Source organism: Lichenostomus cassidix, chromosome 5 (genome assembly GCF_008360975.1).
Source record: "Lichenostomus cassidix isolate B80296 chromosome 5, HeHo_3.0, whole genome shotgun sequence".
Taxonomy (NCBI): Eukaryota; Metazoa; Chordata; class Aves; order Passeriformes; family Meliphagidae; genus Lichenostomus; species Lichenostomus cassidix.
Genome location: NC_139486.1, coordinates 58,720,059 through 58,739,178, shown reverse-complemented (window position 1 = coordinate 58,739,178; position 19,120 = coordinate 58,720,059). Strand labels below are relative to the sequence as shown.

The 19,120-nt window shown below is 43.9% G+C and overlaps 2 protein-coding genes across 2 annotated transcripts in view; both read right to left on the bottom strand.

Moving 5' to 3' along the window:
• The window catches only part of LOC146436769 (proto-oncogene Mas-like), a 107,991-nt gene that overhangs the window by 79,136 nt on the left and 9,735 nt on the right, over positions 1-19,120 (bottom strand). The gene's annotated exons all lie outside the window — the stretch shown is intronic.
• LOC146436771 (olfactory receptor 5AN6-like) lies at positions 846-1,772 on the bottom strand. Its single transcript, XM_085063896.1, has one exon. It carries the CDS (start codon positions 1,770-1,772, stop codon positions 846-848), a length of 927 nt encoding a protein of 308 aa, XP_084920022.1.

The following is a 19,120-nucleotide window of genomic DNA, read 5'->3' as shown; positions in this document are numbered from 1 at the left end:
CTTTTAAATCCCTCCAGGGATGGGGATTCCACCACTGCCCTGGGCAGCCTGTTCCAGAGCTGGACAGCCTTTTCCATGGAGGATTTTTCCCTCTATCCAACCTAAACCTCTCCTGGTGTAACTTGAGGACTTTGTCTCCACATGTGGGGACATGAGTTGAGGACATTTGGGGTGACTGCCATGCGGGTCAGCAGAGCCAAAAAGAGAGGAACAGGAGCATGAATAGTTCAGGGGGATTTATCCAGGCAGATGGATTAAATATTAACAAGGGAATTACCAATAGGCTTTGGGGACAAAGGATTCAGCTGACTGATCCTGAGTGCCTGTGAATTGTGTGTCATTAATAAATCAGCAAACTACATTGATCCTGGCTTGATTTAACCTAACTGAGGAGCTTCTCCTCCATCCCTCGTTATTCCATCTCTCTAGGAGAGCCCCATCACTCTGGATTTCAGCATGGACCTGGCACAGGGTGAGAAAATACACTAATTGGGGGATTTTTCCTTTTTTTCACATATGCAATACTTGTGCACCAAAACATTAACACCAAATCTGTCACAGAATCTGGGAATGGTTTGGGTTGGAAGGGACCTTAAGGCTCATCCAGTTCTGCTGCCCTGCCAAGAGGAAGGACACCTTCCACTAGACCAGGCTGCTCCAAACCTCATCCAAACACCAAAATAGGAGTGAAAAGGTTCCTCTCAGCTGATATTGAATCAACCAGCACACCATCTAAGTCAAAGTGCAAAAGACATCGAAAATGTCCCTCTGAGATATTTAACAAACCTCCCAGGATATCACCAGCATCTCCATTTTATTTAGTCATTATGTCACAACATCCAAGCTTATTTTATGTCCCTGAGTCTTCTCAAAGCCTCCTTCACCTCCTGGTTCCTCAGGCTGTAGATCCAGGGGTTCAGCATGGGGGTCACCATGGTATAGAGCACAGCAGCCCATTTATCTCCTGTTCTGGAGGTGTGTGACTTGGGGATTAAGTACATGAAAATCAATGCCCCATAGAAGGTGGTGACGGTGATGAGGTGGGAAGCACAGGTGGAGAAGGCTTTGCGCTTGCCCTGGGCTGATCTAATGCTCAGAATGGTGGAGATGATGGCCATGTAGGACACCAGGACCACCAGGGGGCTGGGAACACCAAACACATATGCTGAAGTCCTCAGGATGATGAGGCTGTAGATGTTGTTAGAGGTGGAGAGTGAGATCAGCACAGAAATGTCACAGAAGAACAGATGGATGGTGCTGGAGCCACAGAAGAACAAGCTGGTCATGCTGATGGTTTGTGCCACACCATTGGTCAGCCCCAGGAGGTAGCACCCAGTGACCAGGCGGAAGCAGCGCTCTGGGGACATGACAAGGGGGTAGAGCAGGGGGTGGCAAATGGCCATGTAGCGATCATAGGCCATCGTGGCCAGCAGAGAGCACTCACTGATCACTAAAAAGGCAAAACTGGACACCTGAGCCATGCACCCAGCATAAGTGATTCCCTTCCTCCTCAACAAAACCCCAACCAACATCCTGGGGGTGACAAGGGTAGAAGTACAGAGGTTCACAAATGCCAGGTTGCCCAGGAAATAATACATGGGGGAGCGGAGCACGGGACTGACTCTGATCAAGGCAATCATCCCCAGGTTTCCCAGGATGGTGACAAGGTAAATGAGCAGGAACAGCAGGAATTGGGCAACCTGAGTCACTGGGTCCTCGGTGAACCCTCCCAAAATGAACTCTGTTGCTTGGGTGCAATTCCATCCTGACATTCTTTCAAAGGGTGTTCTCTCTGTGAACTCCTTGCTGGACATTTCTTCCAGGAGGAAAACCCTCTTTCCAGTGGGATCTGCTTGGAGACAACCCTACAGGATCTAAAGTGAGAGTTTAGGTACAGATCAATTAGGAAAACCTGGGCAGAAGTCAAGGCACAGTTAGGAAGAAGCTGTTGGTTACACGGCCGTGAGTAGCTTTACCTTGGTGCTGCCTTTCATCCCCTGTGTGTATTCACTCTGGGACTTTGAGATCATCCAGCACAACCTGTAACATGGAGAAACCCAATAAAAGCTGTAAAAGACAGCACAGAATTGATTATTCTTCCTTGTGTTGGCATTTTCCAAACACCTGCTTTGTCTGTCTTTTCTACAGAATCCCAGAAGTGTTTGGGTTGGAAGGGATCTTGCAGACCATCTCATTCTACCCCCACTCCATTTGCAGGGACATGTTCCATTAGACCAGGTTGTTCCAAGCCCCCTCCAACCTGGCCTTGAACACTTCCAGGGATCCAGGGGCATCTAAAGCTTCCTGACTAATGAAGCCTCCCCTCCCTCCTGGACACACTCTTTTGGCTCTAAAAGATTCTCCCAGCTCTTTGCCCTGATCCTGCAGCCCTCAAATGAAAATGTGCAACACCCAAAGCTCAGCAACCTCCTCCTGAAAATAGTATTTTGGGAAAAATATTTCAAAAATCACCTTTTGGATGTGCCTTATATCAGCAATGGTAAGATCCGCAAGGGTTCCTTACAGGAAATATTCCAGTCCTCATCCAGGAGCCCTTTGTGGTCAGTGAGGAGAAGTTTCCAGAGCAAGCATTCCAACGGGGTGTCCTCACCACACATCTGCTGTGCATCACCTGAATTTGGTGCTAAACCCGGAGTATGATGAGGAACTGGAGCCCAGGAGCCTCCAGGTAGGACCTGAGATGAAAACAGAAGGTGTTTCTTCTTGACAAGAGAAAACAAGAGGAGATAGGTGGCTCAGCATGCGCTGTCCTTGCTCATGGTTCTCCAGGATGATCTTCTCCTACATCTCTGCACTCTCTGCTTTCCTCCTGATGCTCTTGGAGGTGAATGTTAGGTGCACCTGCCTGGAACTCCGGAAAGGAGTCTGAAAATATACCCTTTGTCAGCAAACACCTTTGTTATTCCATGCAATTTGGTGATCTGGGAACTCTTGGAGCCCCAGGAGAGTGACAAAGCCCAAAGTGGGTTGTTATCTCTTCTCTGAGATTCTGAATTTCAAGGCAATTGCCCAGAGGAGATGATCTCACCTTGAGGTAGCCACAGGGCTTTGGGGTTTCCCCAGAGCAACCACAGAGCAACACTGCACCTGTTGTGTCCAATTGTTGTGCACTTTTGGAGATTTTTGAGCTCCACAAATGCCATTTTTGGCCTTGTAACACTAGGGAGCTGGGGGGGACTTCACTGGTGGGGCACAATCCCATGGGAGCTGGTAGCCATCAGCAGTTCCAGGCACCAGAGATGATGAACCACCTTTCTACCCATTCTAAATTCCTTATGCCCAAACCACAGCTCACCTGTCCCATCTCTGGAAGTGTTCAAGGCCAGGCTGGAGAAACCTGGTCTACTGGGAGGTGTCCCTGCCCATGGCAGGGATGTGGAACAAGATGAGCTTTCAGGTCTCTTCCAAACCAAACCATTCCAGGATTCTATGAAGACTGGCTTCAAGAATCCAGGAGAATCACAGAATATGCTGAGTTGGAAGGGATTCACAAGGATCACAGAGTCCATCTCTCAGCCCCACACAGGACCATCCCCAAGAGTCACACCATGTGCCCAAGAGCATTGTTCAAATCACTCCTTTGAGCTCTGCCAGGCTTGGTGCAGTGCCCACTGCCCTGGGGATCCTGTTCCAGTGCCCAACCACCCTCTGGGGGAAGAACCTCTTTCTAATATCCACCCTAAGCCTCCCCCGACTCAACTTCAGGCCATTCCTCTTCTAAGCATGCTTCCCTGTAAAAATAGCCAATTTCATCCCTTCCTCCTTTATTCCTTGTATACAATCTCACAAAGCACACTACTGACCTTTGGGTCGTGGCCAATCATTTTCTGTAGGATATTCAGTGTCACATCCCTGAGCAGCCCAAGCAGACATATCAGGGTTGTGAACAGTATTTCACAGCCCTTGTCACAGCCAAGCACTGGAGGGCCCCTGCCAGAACTGGGAATTCCTGCAGGTTAATCCACCCACAGGCAAAGAAGCTTCTGACTGTGGTGGGACAGAGCCCAGCTTGGGCAGTGTGCAATAAACAAGATCACACAACTTCCAGTGTGGGAACATCTGGCTTCAGCCTCCTTCTGGGTTTCTCCCAAAGCCTGGCCAGGGCTCAGGGAGCATCCCAGGGAGTTGCCTTAGACCATGGACCTCCCAGCAAGTCCCTAGGGCTGATTTCAGGGCCTTGTGGAGCTTCTCAATACAGAAAGGTCAATACACGTTTTGTTAATGAGCAGATACCGAGATCCTTGCAATAATGACCCTGTACATTTCATTAATGAGAGAACACACATACAACACCTAGTTTGAAGGTTCACCCAGAGCTCAAGTTCAGCTCAAGGCTGTTGCTCAGGCCTCAATATTTCAGTAAGTCACAAGCTGTTTGAACCTCTACAGAAAGCTTGCTCACATCTGCTGTGGAACCACACTTCAGGCAGCATTTCCTCTGCCCATTCCAGAGAATAATTAGCTGCCATAACAGAGTAATGACTGATCCTGGAATTACAGAAAGCAGGGAGATGAAGGATGCTTTTACTTCCACCCAGAAAGTCAAAGGATAGAAAAAAACCATTAGGTGTACACCTGAGCAATCTCCTAAGCAGAACCAGGACATAAGATGCCAGTCACTCCTGACTTTCAAGGCAGTGCCTGGAGCTCTGGCACTCAGCTTTAGTCCTTGTCTTGGACAGCAAGGCAATCCAAGGGACAGAAATCCAGGCTCCTGCTGCTTCTTCCAGGAGCTACCCAACAGCACTATTCTGGCTGAACACAGCAGCAAAACCAGCACACCCTTCCTTGGGCAAAACTCAAGCTATTGTGAAGCTAGGAACACAAGACAACCTTCCCTTTCCACTGAAGGATATTGATCCAGCTCTACTGACATGTGGACATTTGAGACAGCAACCTGTAACACCTTGTAAAATCAAATCACATGCCCAGATGTTTTCTTGCTTGTGTCATTCAGCTCCTCACTTACCATTCACAGTCTTCTGACAAGTGTATGCAGATGCTTTGCTTCTATCAAAAGTATTAACATCAGCACATTTCTAGGTTTCAACAAATCTCTGTCTTGGTTTGAAAGACAGGTGCCTGCTAAGAGAGGTATAACCCTCCCTTAGGACAGAGAATGTGATCTCCCTTCCCTCCAAATTATTTTAATTTTGAAATCAAGGGCTTTCAGGGAAAGGTATGGGAAAAGGAATAACAGTTCTTTACTAGTATCTATAAACAAGCAATAACAATAATAGCAACCACAAATAGAACCAGAAAACCAATAGCAGATGACTTTTGAGCTGCCAAGCCTTTTCCCGTGGGGTGTAATCACTGTCGTGAGCAGCAGGGGCGCTGTTGAGCTCCCAGCCGGGCAGGGCAGGTGCGATGACTGCTGAGCGGCTGCAGGTGGCGCTGTGGCGCAGGGTCAGGTCAGCCTCAGGCAGCTGGTGATGGCGGAGGGCTGAGAAGAAGGCAGGCAGCTCGGAGCAGCAAAAGCGGGGCGGCAGGGGGGCAAGGGCTGACTCTCCCCGGCTAGCCAGCGAGGCAGCAAGGACTCTGCAGTCATGGCAGACACCACGGTCTCGTGCGGTGGAAGCAGGGTGGGTGGCAGGGACAGCCGGACTCCCCGGCAGCTGCTGTGAGAAATGCATCTGGGAAAACGTGCGCTTCCCAGTGGGAAAGAGGTTGAATCAAAGCTCACCCAGTCAGGAGGAGAAGACAGAGCACAGTTGGATCTCCTGCGGTTGCAGCCAGAAGCGAAGAGCAGTCCCTTTCCTCCAGATGTCTGACAGAACGAGTGCCAGTCTCAAAGGGCTGGCTGCTTCCTTCCCCTGCCCCACCTAGCACACCCTTTTGTCTCTTACAAAAGACTTGATGGCTCTAATCAGCCAATTATTTGTTGCTTAGTAACAGAGTTGGAGAAAAAATTCCAATGCCCCCAACCTCCCACAATCTCTCATCAAATCATCTTGTTTTTTTGACACAAAAACCTCATGTGAAAAATGTTACCATGTTTTCCTATTCAGACTTATTGGGAAGTATTTGAGAAAATCGTGATCTCGTAGGGACTCACAGAAACTCTCCCAACTCCATTTGCTGCTTCTCCTTCTGCCTGGGCCCAAAGATATTCTGGGTCTACCTTTGCCAGAAACCTCAGGAGAAGAAATTGCAATTATTGCCATGAATTATTGCCACAGGCTTTGGGTTCAATGCTGGGTTACATTTCTACTATATTCTGTACAGATAAGGATGGAGCTGTCTCCCTGCTGAAGCTGATTTGTCCATTCTCTGCTCTGCTCTCACAAACCCGTCCCTTTTTTGAGACACACATAATGAGACACACACTTGTAATCCAGAGCCATAAGAAGTAAAGGTTTTTTATTATTCTCTGCTGCTGCTCTTATACCTCTTCATAGTTACCGTGCTTATTAAGATTGGCTGCTAGTAAACAATGACAAGGCAGTCCAACAGACAATGACCATTCAGGCAACAATACATTTAGCTATACAAGCAAAAGTATAGTTAGTTACATATTATATGCAATTCCCTTATTGTACACAATTGATGTTTCAAAATAAGAACATCTTCTCCTGGTGTTCAGAATAATTTCTTTCATTGATTATAATCCTGCTTTTCACTGTGGGTTTCATTGCAGATGCAAAATCTCACGGGTAAATTCCGACTGGTGCGAGGCAAGGCTGCGATGTCACAGGGCTCTGCTGGCCCACGGCACTGTGAGGTCACAAAGCCGTGCCTCAGCTATATAAGAGGGGCCAGCAGGCGCAGCTGCCAGTGCAGTCGCGATGCTACGCCCTGGAGCCATGAGCGCCGTCGGTGTCGTCATGTCTGCACTTTTCCTGCTGCTGGCCGCTGTGGCTATCTGGTGGGCCGTTGGCCACTGGATGCCATGGAGGCAGCATGGAAGTGTCGTAAAGAATCGTAAGCATGCTGGGGTTCTGCCCAGAGGCTCACGGAGGAGCCGAGGAGCCCTTGTGGCTCCCAGGTACTCCCGGCCTCGGGTGACCCCTGGCAAGCAGCCACGTGCTCCCACCAGCCCCCTGGACAGCCCCTGCAGCTGTGGCCCCTGCCTGGCTGTGGCCCAGCAGCTGCAGGAAATGATGCTGTTGCTGTGGGCATGCAATGGGACACGTGAGCCACTTTATTCTGGGATGTGGAAGGTGTTGTGGGCACAACTGGAGAAGCTGGTGAAGCGAGGCCACCTGCCCTGCTGTGGCTCGTGCAGCTCCTCCAGGAGCCTCCGTCACTTCAAGAGGCTGCTCACACCTAGGATCTGCATCCCTGGGAGAGCTCCCACCCTTTCAAGGATTTCCTTCCATCGGAGATCCTTCACCCACAAGAGAACATCAGGCTGTCAGAGATCTGCCATCCTGCCGGGAGCCTCCACTGCCTCTGACAGCCTCCAGCCATGTGAGAAGCTCCAGCCCTCTGAGAACCTCCCTCCTTCCAAGGGGTTCTCTCCTGCTGAGAGCCTCTCTGTCTCAGAGAACAAGCATTGCTCTGAAGGAATTGACCTTCCAAGAGCTTCCGTTGTCTGTGACAGCTTCCAGCAATCTGGCAGCCTACCTCCTTCCAAGGGGCTCTCTCCCCCTGAGAGGCTGCCTATCGCAGAGAACATGTGTTGCTCTGAAGGAACTGACCTTCCAAGAGCTTCCGTTCTCTCTGAAAGCTTCCAGCCTGCCGAGAGCCTCCCTCTTGCCTACAGCCTGCCTTCCTCTGAGAGCCTTCAGGATTCTGAGAACCTTATTCACTCTGAAAGCCTCCCAGATTCTGAGACCCTTATTCCCCCTGAAAGCCTCCCCATCTACGACAACCTTCTTCCCTCTGAGAACTTCCCTGTCTGTGACAACCTTCATCCCTCTGAGAGCGTCTGCGATTCCAAGAACCTTCTTCCCTCCGAGAGCCTCTCTGATTCCGAGAGCCTTCTTCCCACTGAGAGCCTCCCTGTCTGTGAGAAACTTCATCCCTCTGAGAGCCTTGACCTTTCAAGGCCTTCCACACCCTCCGACAGCTTCCTGCCCTCTGAGATCCTCCCTCTGTCTGAAAGCCTCCCTGTTTATGAAAACCTTCAGCCCTTGGAAAATCAGCACCTTCCAGGAGCCTCCATTCCCTCAGAGAGCCTCAGTCATCAAAGCCTCCCTCCCTCCCCGAGGCTCAGTGAGACCTGCTGGTCTGAGTACAGCAGTTACTCCATGGACAGCTCTGCCAGCTCCCTTGGAGCCAAGGACATCAACCACCCCGGTGCATTCCTCAGCACTGACGTGGCCAGGGAAAGCCCAGAAGGAGAAATGGCAGCGCAGCCTGATCCTGTGAAGCATTCTCTAGAGGAGCAAGTGGTGCAGCAGAAAGTATCCTGGAGCCCCCAGCTGTCACCCCACGGCTCCCAGGACGCTGTGCCGGCTGTGCCAACTGGGAACACCCTGTGCTTGGTGGCAGAGACGAGCCCCAAGAGACCCAGGAGGTTCCTCCATCTCCGGGAAGCTGCCCCAAGACGGCCACCAAACACGAGGAATGTGTATGTGGTGGCAGGTCAGATCTGAGGAGCAGAAGGTGTTAAATAAACTATGATTTCTCCCAAGAGCTGTGTGAGTGTTTGCACTGGTCTGGATTTGACTGGGATAGGGTTCCTTTCTACTCAGTAAGTGGCACAGAGCTGGGTTTGGATTCAGGATGGGATGTGGTGGATAGCACAGGGAGGCTTTGGTTGTTGCTGAGCAGGGCTTGCACTGTTCTGGGCTCTGAAGTGTCCAATGGGTTAATCCATGTTTTTCACTGGGAAGGGTGGAGTGAGTGTTGAAGACAGAGGCAAAGAATGCATGAAACACCTGTACTGTGTCTCTGTCCCTGTTTGTGAGGTGACCCTCCACACCCTGGAAGGAGCTGATATTATTGCTACAATGTTTTGGTCATTAATATATTTAAGAATACTCTTTTACCACGTGCAGAGCCTTTTGCAAACACAGCCTTCTCACAGAGCCAGCAGCTGGCTGTCATCTTGTCTTTTAAATGGTAAATAAAGATCTGGGAACAAATCACTGTGACTGCCACTACACAATCCAGTGCTCCAGTGAGCCAATTCTTGTCTTGATAAGGTGCTTCCAGCTATACTTTTTACTCTGTTAGAGCAACAGTTACTGTGCATTTGCCTTATGTCACTTTAACCCCTAGAATGACGCAAGGAGCCTTGGCAGGAGCAGGGATACAAAGGAGCATCCAGGGAACTGGAGAGGACAGGGCTGACCCCACTTTTCAGGATAAGGTGCAGCCAGGGACTGCCCCCCTGACCACTGACTGAGCCCAAGAACAGCTGTAGCAGGCAATGTCAAACTCCCTCCTCAGTTTCTTCATTAGAAGTAATATTTGCATGGTAGTAAAATAATATCTCTAACCCTTAGTCAGTTCCTAGTTTAGGACACAGTCAGAATCTGATCAAAACCTTTGTAGATGTCAATCCAGCAACAGAATTTTTCCCTTTACTGATTGTTGATCAGGTCCTTAATCTCACTGAGATGTGTCTGGATCTGACTGTCCACCTGTTAAGCCCTGGACACTGAGATCCACTGGTTTAACTCAGGGTTCTATTGCTCTCTCTTAGAGCAAAGGAGAAATCCCCACCAGATATAGGCAAGAGGTGAAAATCACACTACAGCTTACTGGCAAGAATAGCAAAAGCAGAAGCTCAAAAATCAACCATCTTTGGCAAAGAGTGAAATACAACACAGAATTCAACATTCTACTACTTATCCTAGCAGTACTCAGTGTTAATTTAGCATTTACCTAGCATAAACTTAGCCCAACTGGGAAAAACCTTGAGATGTACGAAATGCTATTTTCCCCAAAGGTCCAGGCAAAGAGAAGTAGGAAAAGAAAGAGAGGCACAGAGTAAGACAAAAGGAGAGAAGGAAGAGAGCTAGAAAAAGCTAGTTAGACATGCAACGAAGCTATGCTGTTTCCTACTGAACTGCATGTACTGTTGCAGAGCTTAGCTTCAAAACTTAAAAGGTCTAGTAAAGTGTTACCATACTAAATGTCCTAGAACAAAAATCCAGAGCTTTTCACTTTCCTCTCACAGCTTATAAACTGCACGACACACAGGTCTATGTGTTTTCATCTTCAGCCCTACATACACTTGTAGATTTTCTTGCAGAGACCAGTTACAAAATTAAAAACTAAAAACATTCAGCAACTAGTCCCACAGAAAAAGTTCCCAGAAGAAAGAGCAAGTTGAGCTGGATTGAACCCTTCTTTTTCAGCCTACAAACTGCACTGCCAACAATAAGACCATTCCCTTTCCTTCCCAGACGTATGCAGGATCTTGTTCTTTCAGTCTTGCAGAACCAGGATCCAAAATTGAATGCCTTCGTTTACTGCTCCCACACAAAGGTGCTAGGAGAAAAAGCTCTTGGCTTTTTGTCTCCCTCTGTCACCATTCAACAGTTCCACGAGATGGCAATGTTTATTTGCAAAACCAGGAAATGTACCACAGCTAGCTGAGCAGCTCAAAGTGCAGATCCAAAGTTAATAACTCAAACAAAATGTGTCAGGACAGAAATGTGCTTGGTTTTAATTTCAACAAATGAAATTTGTAGCTGCACTCAGCTATTGAATGCAATCCAGAGCTTGCTTCCACAGAAGTGTGCCAGGTTAGAAAGCTGTGCCAGGTTAGAAAGCTGTAGCTTTCTAATACTAGGGCTGGACACTTTCTTTCCCATGGTAAAGCACTTTCAAACACATCCAAGAGCCTGCCATCAAAATCTGAATAACATATCCAATAATTAATATGTCCAAGAATTGCTCCCACAAAGTTTTCAGGACAGAAACATCTTGATGGCCTTTATCTCTGATGGGCAGCAGCAGCAGCAATAGGAATAGTTATTTCCCTTCCTAAGGAAAGGGACCCCCCAGGTTCAAAATTTGGAGTAGAGTTCCAACATTGAATACTTCCACTGAATTTCTTCTGCATAAAAGGTTTCTGGACATAATGCTGCTGCTGCTGGCCTTTCCCTCTGCTGAGAGTATTGTATTCCTCTACATGAGGAATACACGGAGAGACACGACAGGAGCTGGATAGCAAAGGGCATGAAGACCAGAGGTGCCACCTAGGTGGATGGACACAGCAAGAATGGAGGACTTAAAAGCCAAGGGGTTTGTCTGTTTAGGGTCCTTCCCCAGAGGCACCCAGCTCAAGCTGTTTCTGTGTCTCTCTGGCATGACTAAGTTGCTTAATGGAACAGTTTGAAATACATTGTGGAAAATCTGGTGTTGAACAGGTAAGGAGACCTGGTGTGACTGTGTGAGAGTGGGGTGTGTAGGGAGTCAACCAAAGCACCCACAAGGCTCCCTGGCATTGCCCACTGTGGAGAGGCTTCAGTCCCATCAGTTAAAGTCTCTGGTAGTGGGAGTGTGACTGCAAGACTACTTCCTGAGTGGTCAGAATGGGAAGTTTCCTTAACACAGAAATGTACAAAATGTGAGAAAACACTGAAATTACTGAGATATTTCCTCACCTTTTAAGTATGTCCCTTACTCTGCAGCAGAGTTGGTTGGCTTTAACCCTCCCTTCATCTTGGAGCCTTACATTGCTGGAACCCAGGAGTTGGTAGCTATATCTGTCTTTCTGTATCTTTCCAGTCTTTTTGTTTTTCTTCTTTTCTTCTAACCCTTTTCTCACAGAATGTAACATCAAATGGGCTATAGGGTTTTCTATGTTTAATGGGCTAAGTCTATGCTGTGATAAGTGATGTCATGTTGTATTTACTCTTTTGCCAATATTCTTAATTTTCTATAGTTTGCCAGCAAACTTTTGTGTATTTTTACCTCTTTAGAATATCTGGTTGGGATTTTTCTCCTTTGCCCCTACCCAGAGCAAAAGAGCCTTGGTTTGAGTGACCAGGGTGTCACACAGTCACAGATTGCTGAAGACTCAGCATGCCCTTGACTGATTTACATATTCAGAGTTACATGGGAAACTTAACAGCAGCATCATAATAATGAGAAAAAAAATGATCACATTGATAATTATGTTACTGGAGAAACTTAAACCCTTCAGATAAAGGTTTGTACAGGAGGTGGAACTGCTCACATATCCAGGAAAAGTAAACAGAATCCAGCAAAAGCTAAGATAAGGTTCTTGGGACACTGAATATTGGACAAATGATCCACCCTCTGGGCATTTGTGATGTTCTGCCTTTAGAGGATTAAGCTGCTCCTTTCTTTACAAGTTTTGCCACACTGGACTCATTTATGTAACAACTCCATGGAAAATGCATTTTTAAATTTTTATGAGTAGAGAAGTGCAATTTAAGTGATTTTTTTTTTGTAGTGTAAATTGATAGGGCTGTTACCTCCTGTAAAATTTCTGAAAAATTTAGCAACCAACATTTTCATTTGGGGATGTTTCTTTCAAAAGGCCAAGTAAGATTACTTCAGCCAGCAATAATGACATAACCAGACTTTACATATTTAAGAAGAACTGGAATAAAGGACTATTTAAAAAAAGATGCAGTGGATTTTGTCTGATATTTTCCCGTTTCTTTTTCTTGGTGTAAGCCATGCTGGGTTTGCCTTCCAAATGACACACTTGTTTGTTTTTCCTGTTATATAACCCTTTCTAAAGTTTTGTTTAGTGTTGTGACACTTGCACCAAGCTTTTCCTGCCCCTGATGTGCATTAATTGAAGTGAAATGAAAACAGGACTGTCACATATTTCTGGTCTCCTTGGTAAGCTTCCCCTGTGATTGATTTTTACAGTCCCATTTCTGTGTTTCTCTACTTATTAGTATTAGCCCTTTTGCCTCACTGTTGGGTTCCTTGCTGTGATCATAATCCATCTAGATATTACCTCACAGACATTCCCTTAAATATTTAAAGAAGTATCCTGCTGGTAAATAGATGTAATTTTTTTTTAATATAACTGGGTCCTATTTGAGGATATGTTTCTAGTGCTAGCACATGGAACCTCCACCTGCTCCCTGCTTGAACTGAGATTGTTGAGGATAATCAGCAACTCAGTTTAAAAGCTGACTTATTTTTAAACCAGACATTTCAATGTTTTTCAAGTCGAGTTTAGGATTTTGGATTTGTCGTGTTTTTGCAGGACAAGGGACTGTTTAGTTAAAGCTGCATGGCTGCATAGATCTTTTCTTTTCCTCTGCATTTTTTCACTTCTCTTTCTCACTGTGTAAAGAGAAAATAAGAAAGGGATAGAAAGCTAATAGCTGGCAAATTGCACATCACCTTTTCTGTAGCTCAGGTTTGGCAATTTTCCCCATAAATAGTTCATGCTTTATGATCTGTGTTATTTTTAAGGAATTTCTGGGTTGGCAGAGTGATTCCAAGCCTCTCAATGAAGAGAGCATCCCCTTGCCCCTGCCTGGCTGCTCTCCAAGCCTCCCAACATGTCCAAGGGGGTGACTCCTTTGGCACTGCTTAGAGTGCTCACAGTCTGCTGGGACAGCTTAGAAAGGGATGGATCATTTCCATGTTCTGACTTCTGGTGAGATTTAATTGCATTTAAGGAAATGAAAATAATAATAAAAAAGCTTGAAAGATTAAACCACTTCCCTTAGTATTGCCCTTAATATTTTCCTAGAAAGAAGCATTTTTATGCTCTAAAATAGTAAGTGGAGAAACTGAGAAGCATTTCTCACTAATTTTCAAGGAATTGCGTAGATTTTAGTGATTTATCCTCCTGCACACACCCCAGACAATGACTTGAGGGTTCACTAAGGAAGCATAACTGTGGCACGAGTAACAAGGCAGGATGCCAGAATGGATTGGGATGTCCTTGTTCCCTCTGGTATTAGCCACTCCCAGCTGGACCAGTGGGGAAAAAAATGTGAGTTGGACTCTTAAAGTTAGGAAGTCCACAACTCAGCAGGCAGACAAATGTCTCTGCTTACCCTTGCTGTTTTTCTGGCAGCTATTCAGAAATATCATAATGTTGTTGTCACTGCAAGAACAGAAGAACTTTTAAAAGTAGTAGCTTTTGGTTTTAGAGAAGAGCTGCAATATTTGTCAGATGCTCCAGAGCTGGAAGAGCAGATTCATGGAAATACAGTTTTTCTGTCATTGATTTAACGAAAAAAGAACCTGAACATTTTGGACTTTTCCAGTCTGGGGAGACTGTTGGTTTTTTTTTGTGATAGGAAGTTATTTTCAAACTGCAAGTTTGGGAAAGCTGAACTAAAACTGGCCTCTTCTTTAATTCAGCTTTGTTTTTAATTTGATGTCTACTGAAACTATCAAAATGTCAGCTGGGATAATTGAACTGGATAAGATTTCTTCAGATGAGATTGAGAGCAAAAAGAATTTCAAGCCAGATTTTAAGGAAAGCAAATTCAGTGAATCATGTGCTGATTATCATGGTTTTCAACTTCACTGCTCACGTTCTGCACCTGCTGGTAAGCATGCATTTATATAACTTATTTCCTCTAATCTGTGTCTAGTTACTCATATAACTTGTGGTGAGTAAATTCTAAGACCCAACAAGGAAAACAAAGGAATTGTTGCTGTCATGCAGGCATTATAGAAGGAATTGTTAGTTCAGATAAAGGGTAGAAACATATGTTTGTTGAAAAAAAAAAAATCAGTGTCTCCTGAATGTAGCTGCCTGGAACTGTCTAATATAACCAGGGTGACACATCTGCAGTTAATCAATGGAATCTCAGTTAATCCCTAAAAGTCTTCTTAGGTATTTGATAATTCTTCTCCTAGGAAATACCTTCTAAGAATGACTATTTTGATTTCTTTTGCACTACATACATACTATGACTTTCACAACCCTCAAAGAATAATTTGATTTTCATCATGGTTTCACTTTCTTATGGCTCCAGAACAAAACACAGGCTTGGCAAGTGGAGAATATCTAAATGTAATTGGCACTTTATCCTGTGATAGGACAACCAAAGTGCAGAGGAAGTCTGCACCTTTCAGATTGGCTGAAGTAGGTGAATATATGAATCAAATGGTAATGTTTTTAACTCTGCAACAAATGTTTGGAACATTTTGTACATACAAATTCAGGTCTTACACATTAAAATGGTTGTATGGTTGGGATGTTCCTTTTGCAAGAAAAGCAGATGGCTTGTGCATTCACTAATAGAAATTTTCTAATTTCTCTTTCTGTAAAGCCTTCAGTAACTTTTGTGAAACAGAATTTTCACAGTTGATACACTTTGGAAATTTTATCTTTTATGTCAGTGGGGTTTGTAAGGTCTGGAATCAGGTGTCTGTCTGTTCCCTTGGGATCCTGTAACATAAATTTAAAAATACCCCATAAAAGTGTCATTAAAGAACTTATGCATGTGCTAGGTGATTTGCTGTGCTATGTTCCTTAAATGTCAAACTAACATTTTTAGCCTATCTTGTTGATAAAGAATGAAATGAACTTCCAGCATAAGCTGGAAACATACTGTTTGTGGAACTAAACCACTCAGAATTCTGCACAAAGGAGGTAATGAAAAACAACACTTCCATGTTGGATTCTTCCATTCAGAAAAAATTATTACATTCTTTTAAAAATAATTTTGTCTTGCTAGTATTTGTTGCAAACACTATTTAATATTCCTGAAGCAGAAACAGTGCTAACAAGCATCTCTGACAAATGTTTTGTCAGAGTTTGGAGATTTTCTTGGTTTGTATTTTTGCATCATGAGCAGAATCAAATAAACACTGACACATTGTCTTAATGTTTTGGGGGGGTTATGAATGATCATTTAAAGCAAATGCCATCTCATCATTTGCCTTCTAAAATTTTCCTTGATATATTTTTTTACCAGTCTTTAAGCAAGCCCTTTGTAGTTTCCAGGGTTGTGTTGTGTTGGTGAAGCCTGAATGGAGAATATAAACAAGTTTTGTTTGGCTTCCACATGTCTTTCCCTAAAAGGGACTTCTACTTGCTCAGCCATGGCTTTTGATAAAAATTAACTCAATCACACTCTTGGTTTTGCTACCATGATGGTTTGAGTAAACTGTTTCCCAACAATGCTGCTTGGCAGGAAGAAGAAAACTTCAAGCTATGGTAATTAACAGAAGTTTTCCTCTCAGAATTTAGGTGTGGGTTGTTTTAGTTTGTCCATTTGTTTGTTTTCAAATGGTAATATGAAAACCTCCAGTGAAATCAACATCCCACATTGGGGTGCTGCCCTGAGGTTTGCTAATGTTTTCATCTCTGCCCCATGGGCTTCCACCTCCACAGCTGCAGCCTTGGGAATCTTCTATTTTGTCTCAATGAACTTTAGATTTTCAACTGGGTTTTTTTAAAGAATTTAAAAGGCTCATCTAAAATTGTTCATGTCACTAACAAATGGCAGGAAAAGGTATGTAAGCTATGAAAATATTAAGTACTCAGTACAATGTCCTTGTTCTTCTGTTCAATTTGCCGTTCAAAATACTGTTTCTTTCGAGAGGTTTATTGTTTAAAATTTATTATGCTGTGCTTATCATATAATTCTTTTGGCACATAAAGCAGAGAATTCAATACAGAGAGATTTCACTCAAGAAAAGCTTTTCATGTAGTACTGATGTGTTGATAATTTTAAACACACGACCTACAAAAAAGTGAACACTCACAAAGTAAAGTGGTCCTGAAATACACTCTGATGTTCAAGAAATGGTGCTTGAACACCATGGACAGAAAAATATTAACCATATTTTAGTTTTATTTTCAATTCTGATGCAAGTACCAACCTTGAGGCATATTTTTGGGGGATCTGCACATACATCAAAACATCTTGGAGAGTAACAACCCTAGAATAAGAACAAAAATATTGATAAGATCTGAGTACAGAATTTGCTTTCCATGTAGAGCCTTATTGAAATCTTTAGGAGGTTTATCACTTGCACAACAACAGTGAGTTTGAATTGGTTTAAGAGATGAAATGCATAACCCAGATTGGTTGATGAATGCCCCAGGAACAGATCAGAGACAATTGTTGGCTTTCATGGCACTTGGATCAGCTGGACTCTGTGTGAAAGCTTGAATGGAGCAGTGACACTTTAGACATAGCAGATAATGTGGGATTGGTAGATTTTTAGAGATGTCAAGCAATCTTAAAAAAATCAAGCTTATTTTGATTTTTAAGACACTTACTCTGCAAAGAATTTTTAATACAATATGTAGCATGAATGCAAGTGTCACAGCCACAGCAGTTTCTTTTCACCAATGGAAAACAGGCTGTTCCTAATAGAGAAATACAGAACCATTTTTCTGTTGTACTGCCCAGAGTAGAATTTCCTCCAGGACCTGGTGCATTTGCTATTCAGACTTCTCACAACCAGCAAAACTTATCTGGATATTGCAGATGTAAATATTTGTGCAGATTCAAACATTATTATTATCCCTGATACTGGCTGTTCTACTTCATCTCTTGTTAGTCAGGAAGAGACTGAAAAGATTCCATCTAAAATCATTATTGGTTGAGTCAGGGTGCATGCAGCACCTGAATTGTTCTGAAATGAGACTTGCACAAAATCACATGGGTTTGACTCTGTGGCTTTTGGTAGAATGGTACAAGGCTAGAAAAAAAACCCACTTGTTTTTGCCTTTTATGTGGTTCTTTCACTGATGAGTATTTCAGACCATCTTCTGTGTGCTTGCAGGTGAAGAGAAAGGGAGAAAAAGAATATTAATTCATACCAGGATGGAGACTGGGACTCAAATTTATATAGCATATATATAAATATACCATATATATACCTTGGTCTTCAGTGCTGGCAAGAGTCAGTCTTTTTGCTACTCAGCCTGAAGATGTACCATGAGCTACAACTGGAAGATCTATCTCTCTTTGGCACTACCCTCAGAATTAAAATGTCATTAATAATACACAAAATGAGCCTGTTTCTAAAGAATAATGCAGAGTTAGCAGAGAGACCTACCAGACTGAGGCACTGACCTCTTCCCCTGGGGGTCATGACTTCTATCCTTACATGGCTGGGATAAATGGCAACTAAACTGAATATAGAAATCTAACTTCTCCCAGAGGCATAATTTCTCCTCTGTGCTCTTCCTTCATTTAATGGGCTGTTGACTTTCAATGGAGAGTGGGGTTGTTCAACAGACTCTGAGAGAAGACACTAATGATTTATACCAGTGGATTTTATTTCCTGAGCTGTCCAGTAGCAATAGAAGTATATATATGTAAAGAATGTGCTGACCTTGCAGAAAAAGCAAAAGCAAAAGCTCTCCTTTGTTTGAAATGTGAAGTCAACACTTGCAAAACAGATGAGTCTGAGCAGTCTTCCTGTGTATCTTACACTTGCAAAGCCTAAATACAACCATGAAATGCTTGTATCTCATCTCTCAGAAGTGGGATTGTGTGCTTAAGTCCTTTTTATTTGAATAATGAACATAAATTGATAAACAGGTCTCTAGTATATTGGAAAATGCAAGATGACTCAGTGTGGATGGGGAGGTCACTGAGGAATTTCAGGTTTCATAACAGTTAAGTCTTGAGTGATGTATCTATATGCAACTTTATAAAAATATAATTTTTCATAAAATTATAAAAAACAAGTCTGAAGCCTGTGAGCATTATAAGTAGAACAGACTGATGGCTGTGTATCAATAACTTTGGTAAGCAAAGGATGCTCCTCTGGTGATGCAGAATACAGTTGTATTTCATGTTTGAACACTGACTTCACTGAAGGTTCTGATGGCTGTGTAAGTGAGGAAACAAATGATGTCATTTAGTACATTGTATATAAGTTACTGCTTGCTCTGTTAGAAACCCCAAATATGTTTTTTTCATGATTACACCACCAAAAATGTATAGAAACTCTGGCAGACTTCACAGACCTTTGTGATATTTGTATCAGTATTGTACTACGATCTACATTAATCTGATTTAAAAGAACCAAAACAACAAACAAAGAAAAAAAACTTCCTGAAAACACAAGTTTAATAAAATTTAGAAAGGACATCGTGGGAGAGAGAGAATTATATGGAGTTATCTGTGCAGGCAGCTGAATGTTATACATAGAAAGTTCTGAGTGGTTCTGGAAGACTCATGTGTTTTTCCAAAAGTACATAGTGAGAAAGGATTGGGCTGCCTATTAGTCTCAGTCCTAAAATGTGCTGTTTTGCTGGTAAAATAAT

Excerpts from the sequence above, each read along its gene's own strand:
- LOC146436771 (XM_085063896.1), bottom strand. The coding sequence starts at position 1,772 with ATGTCAGGATGGAATTGCACCCAAGCAACAGAGTTCATTTTGGGAGGG.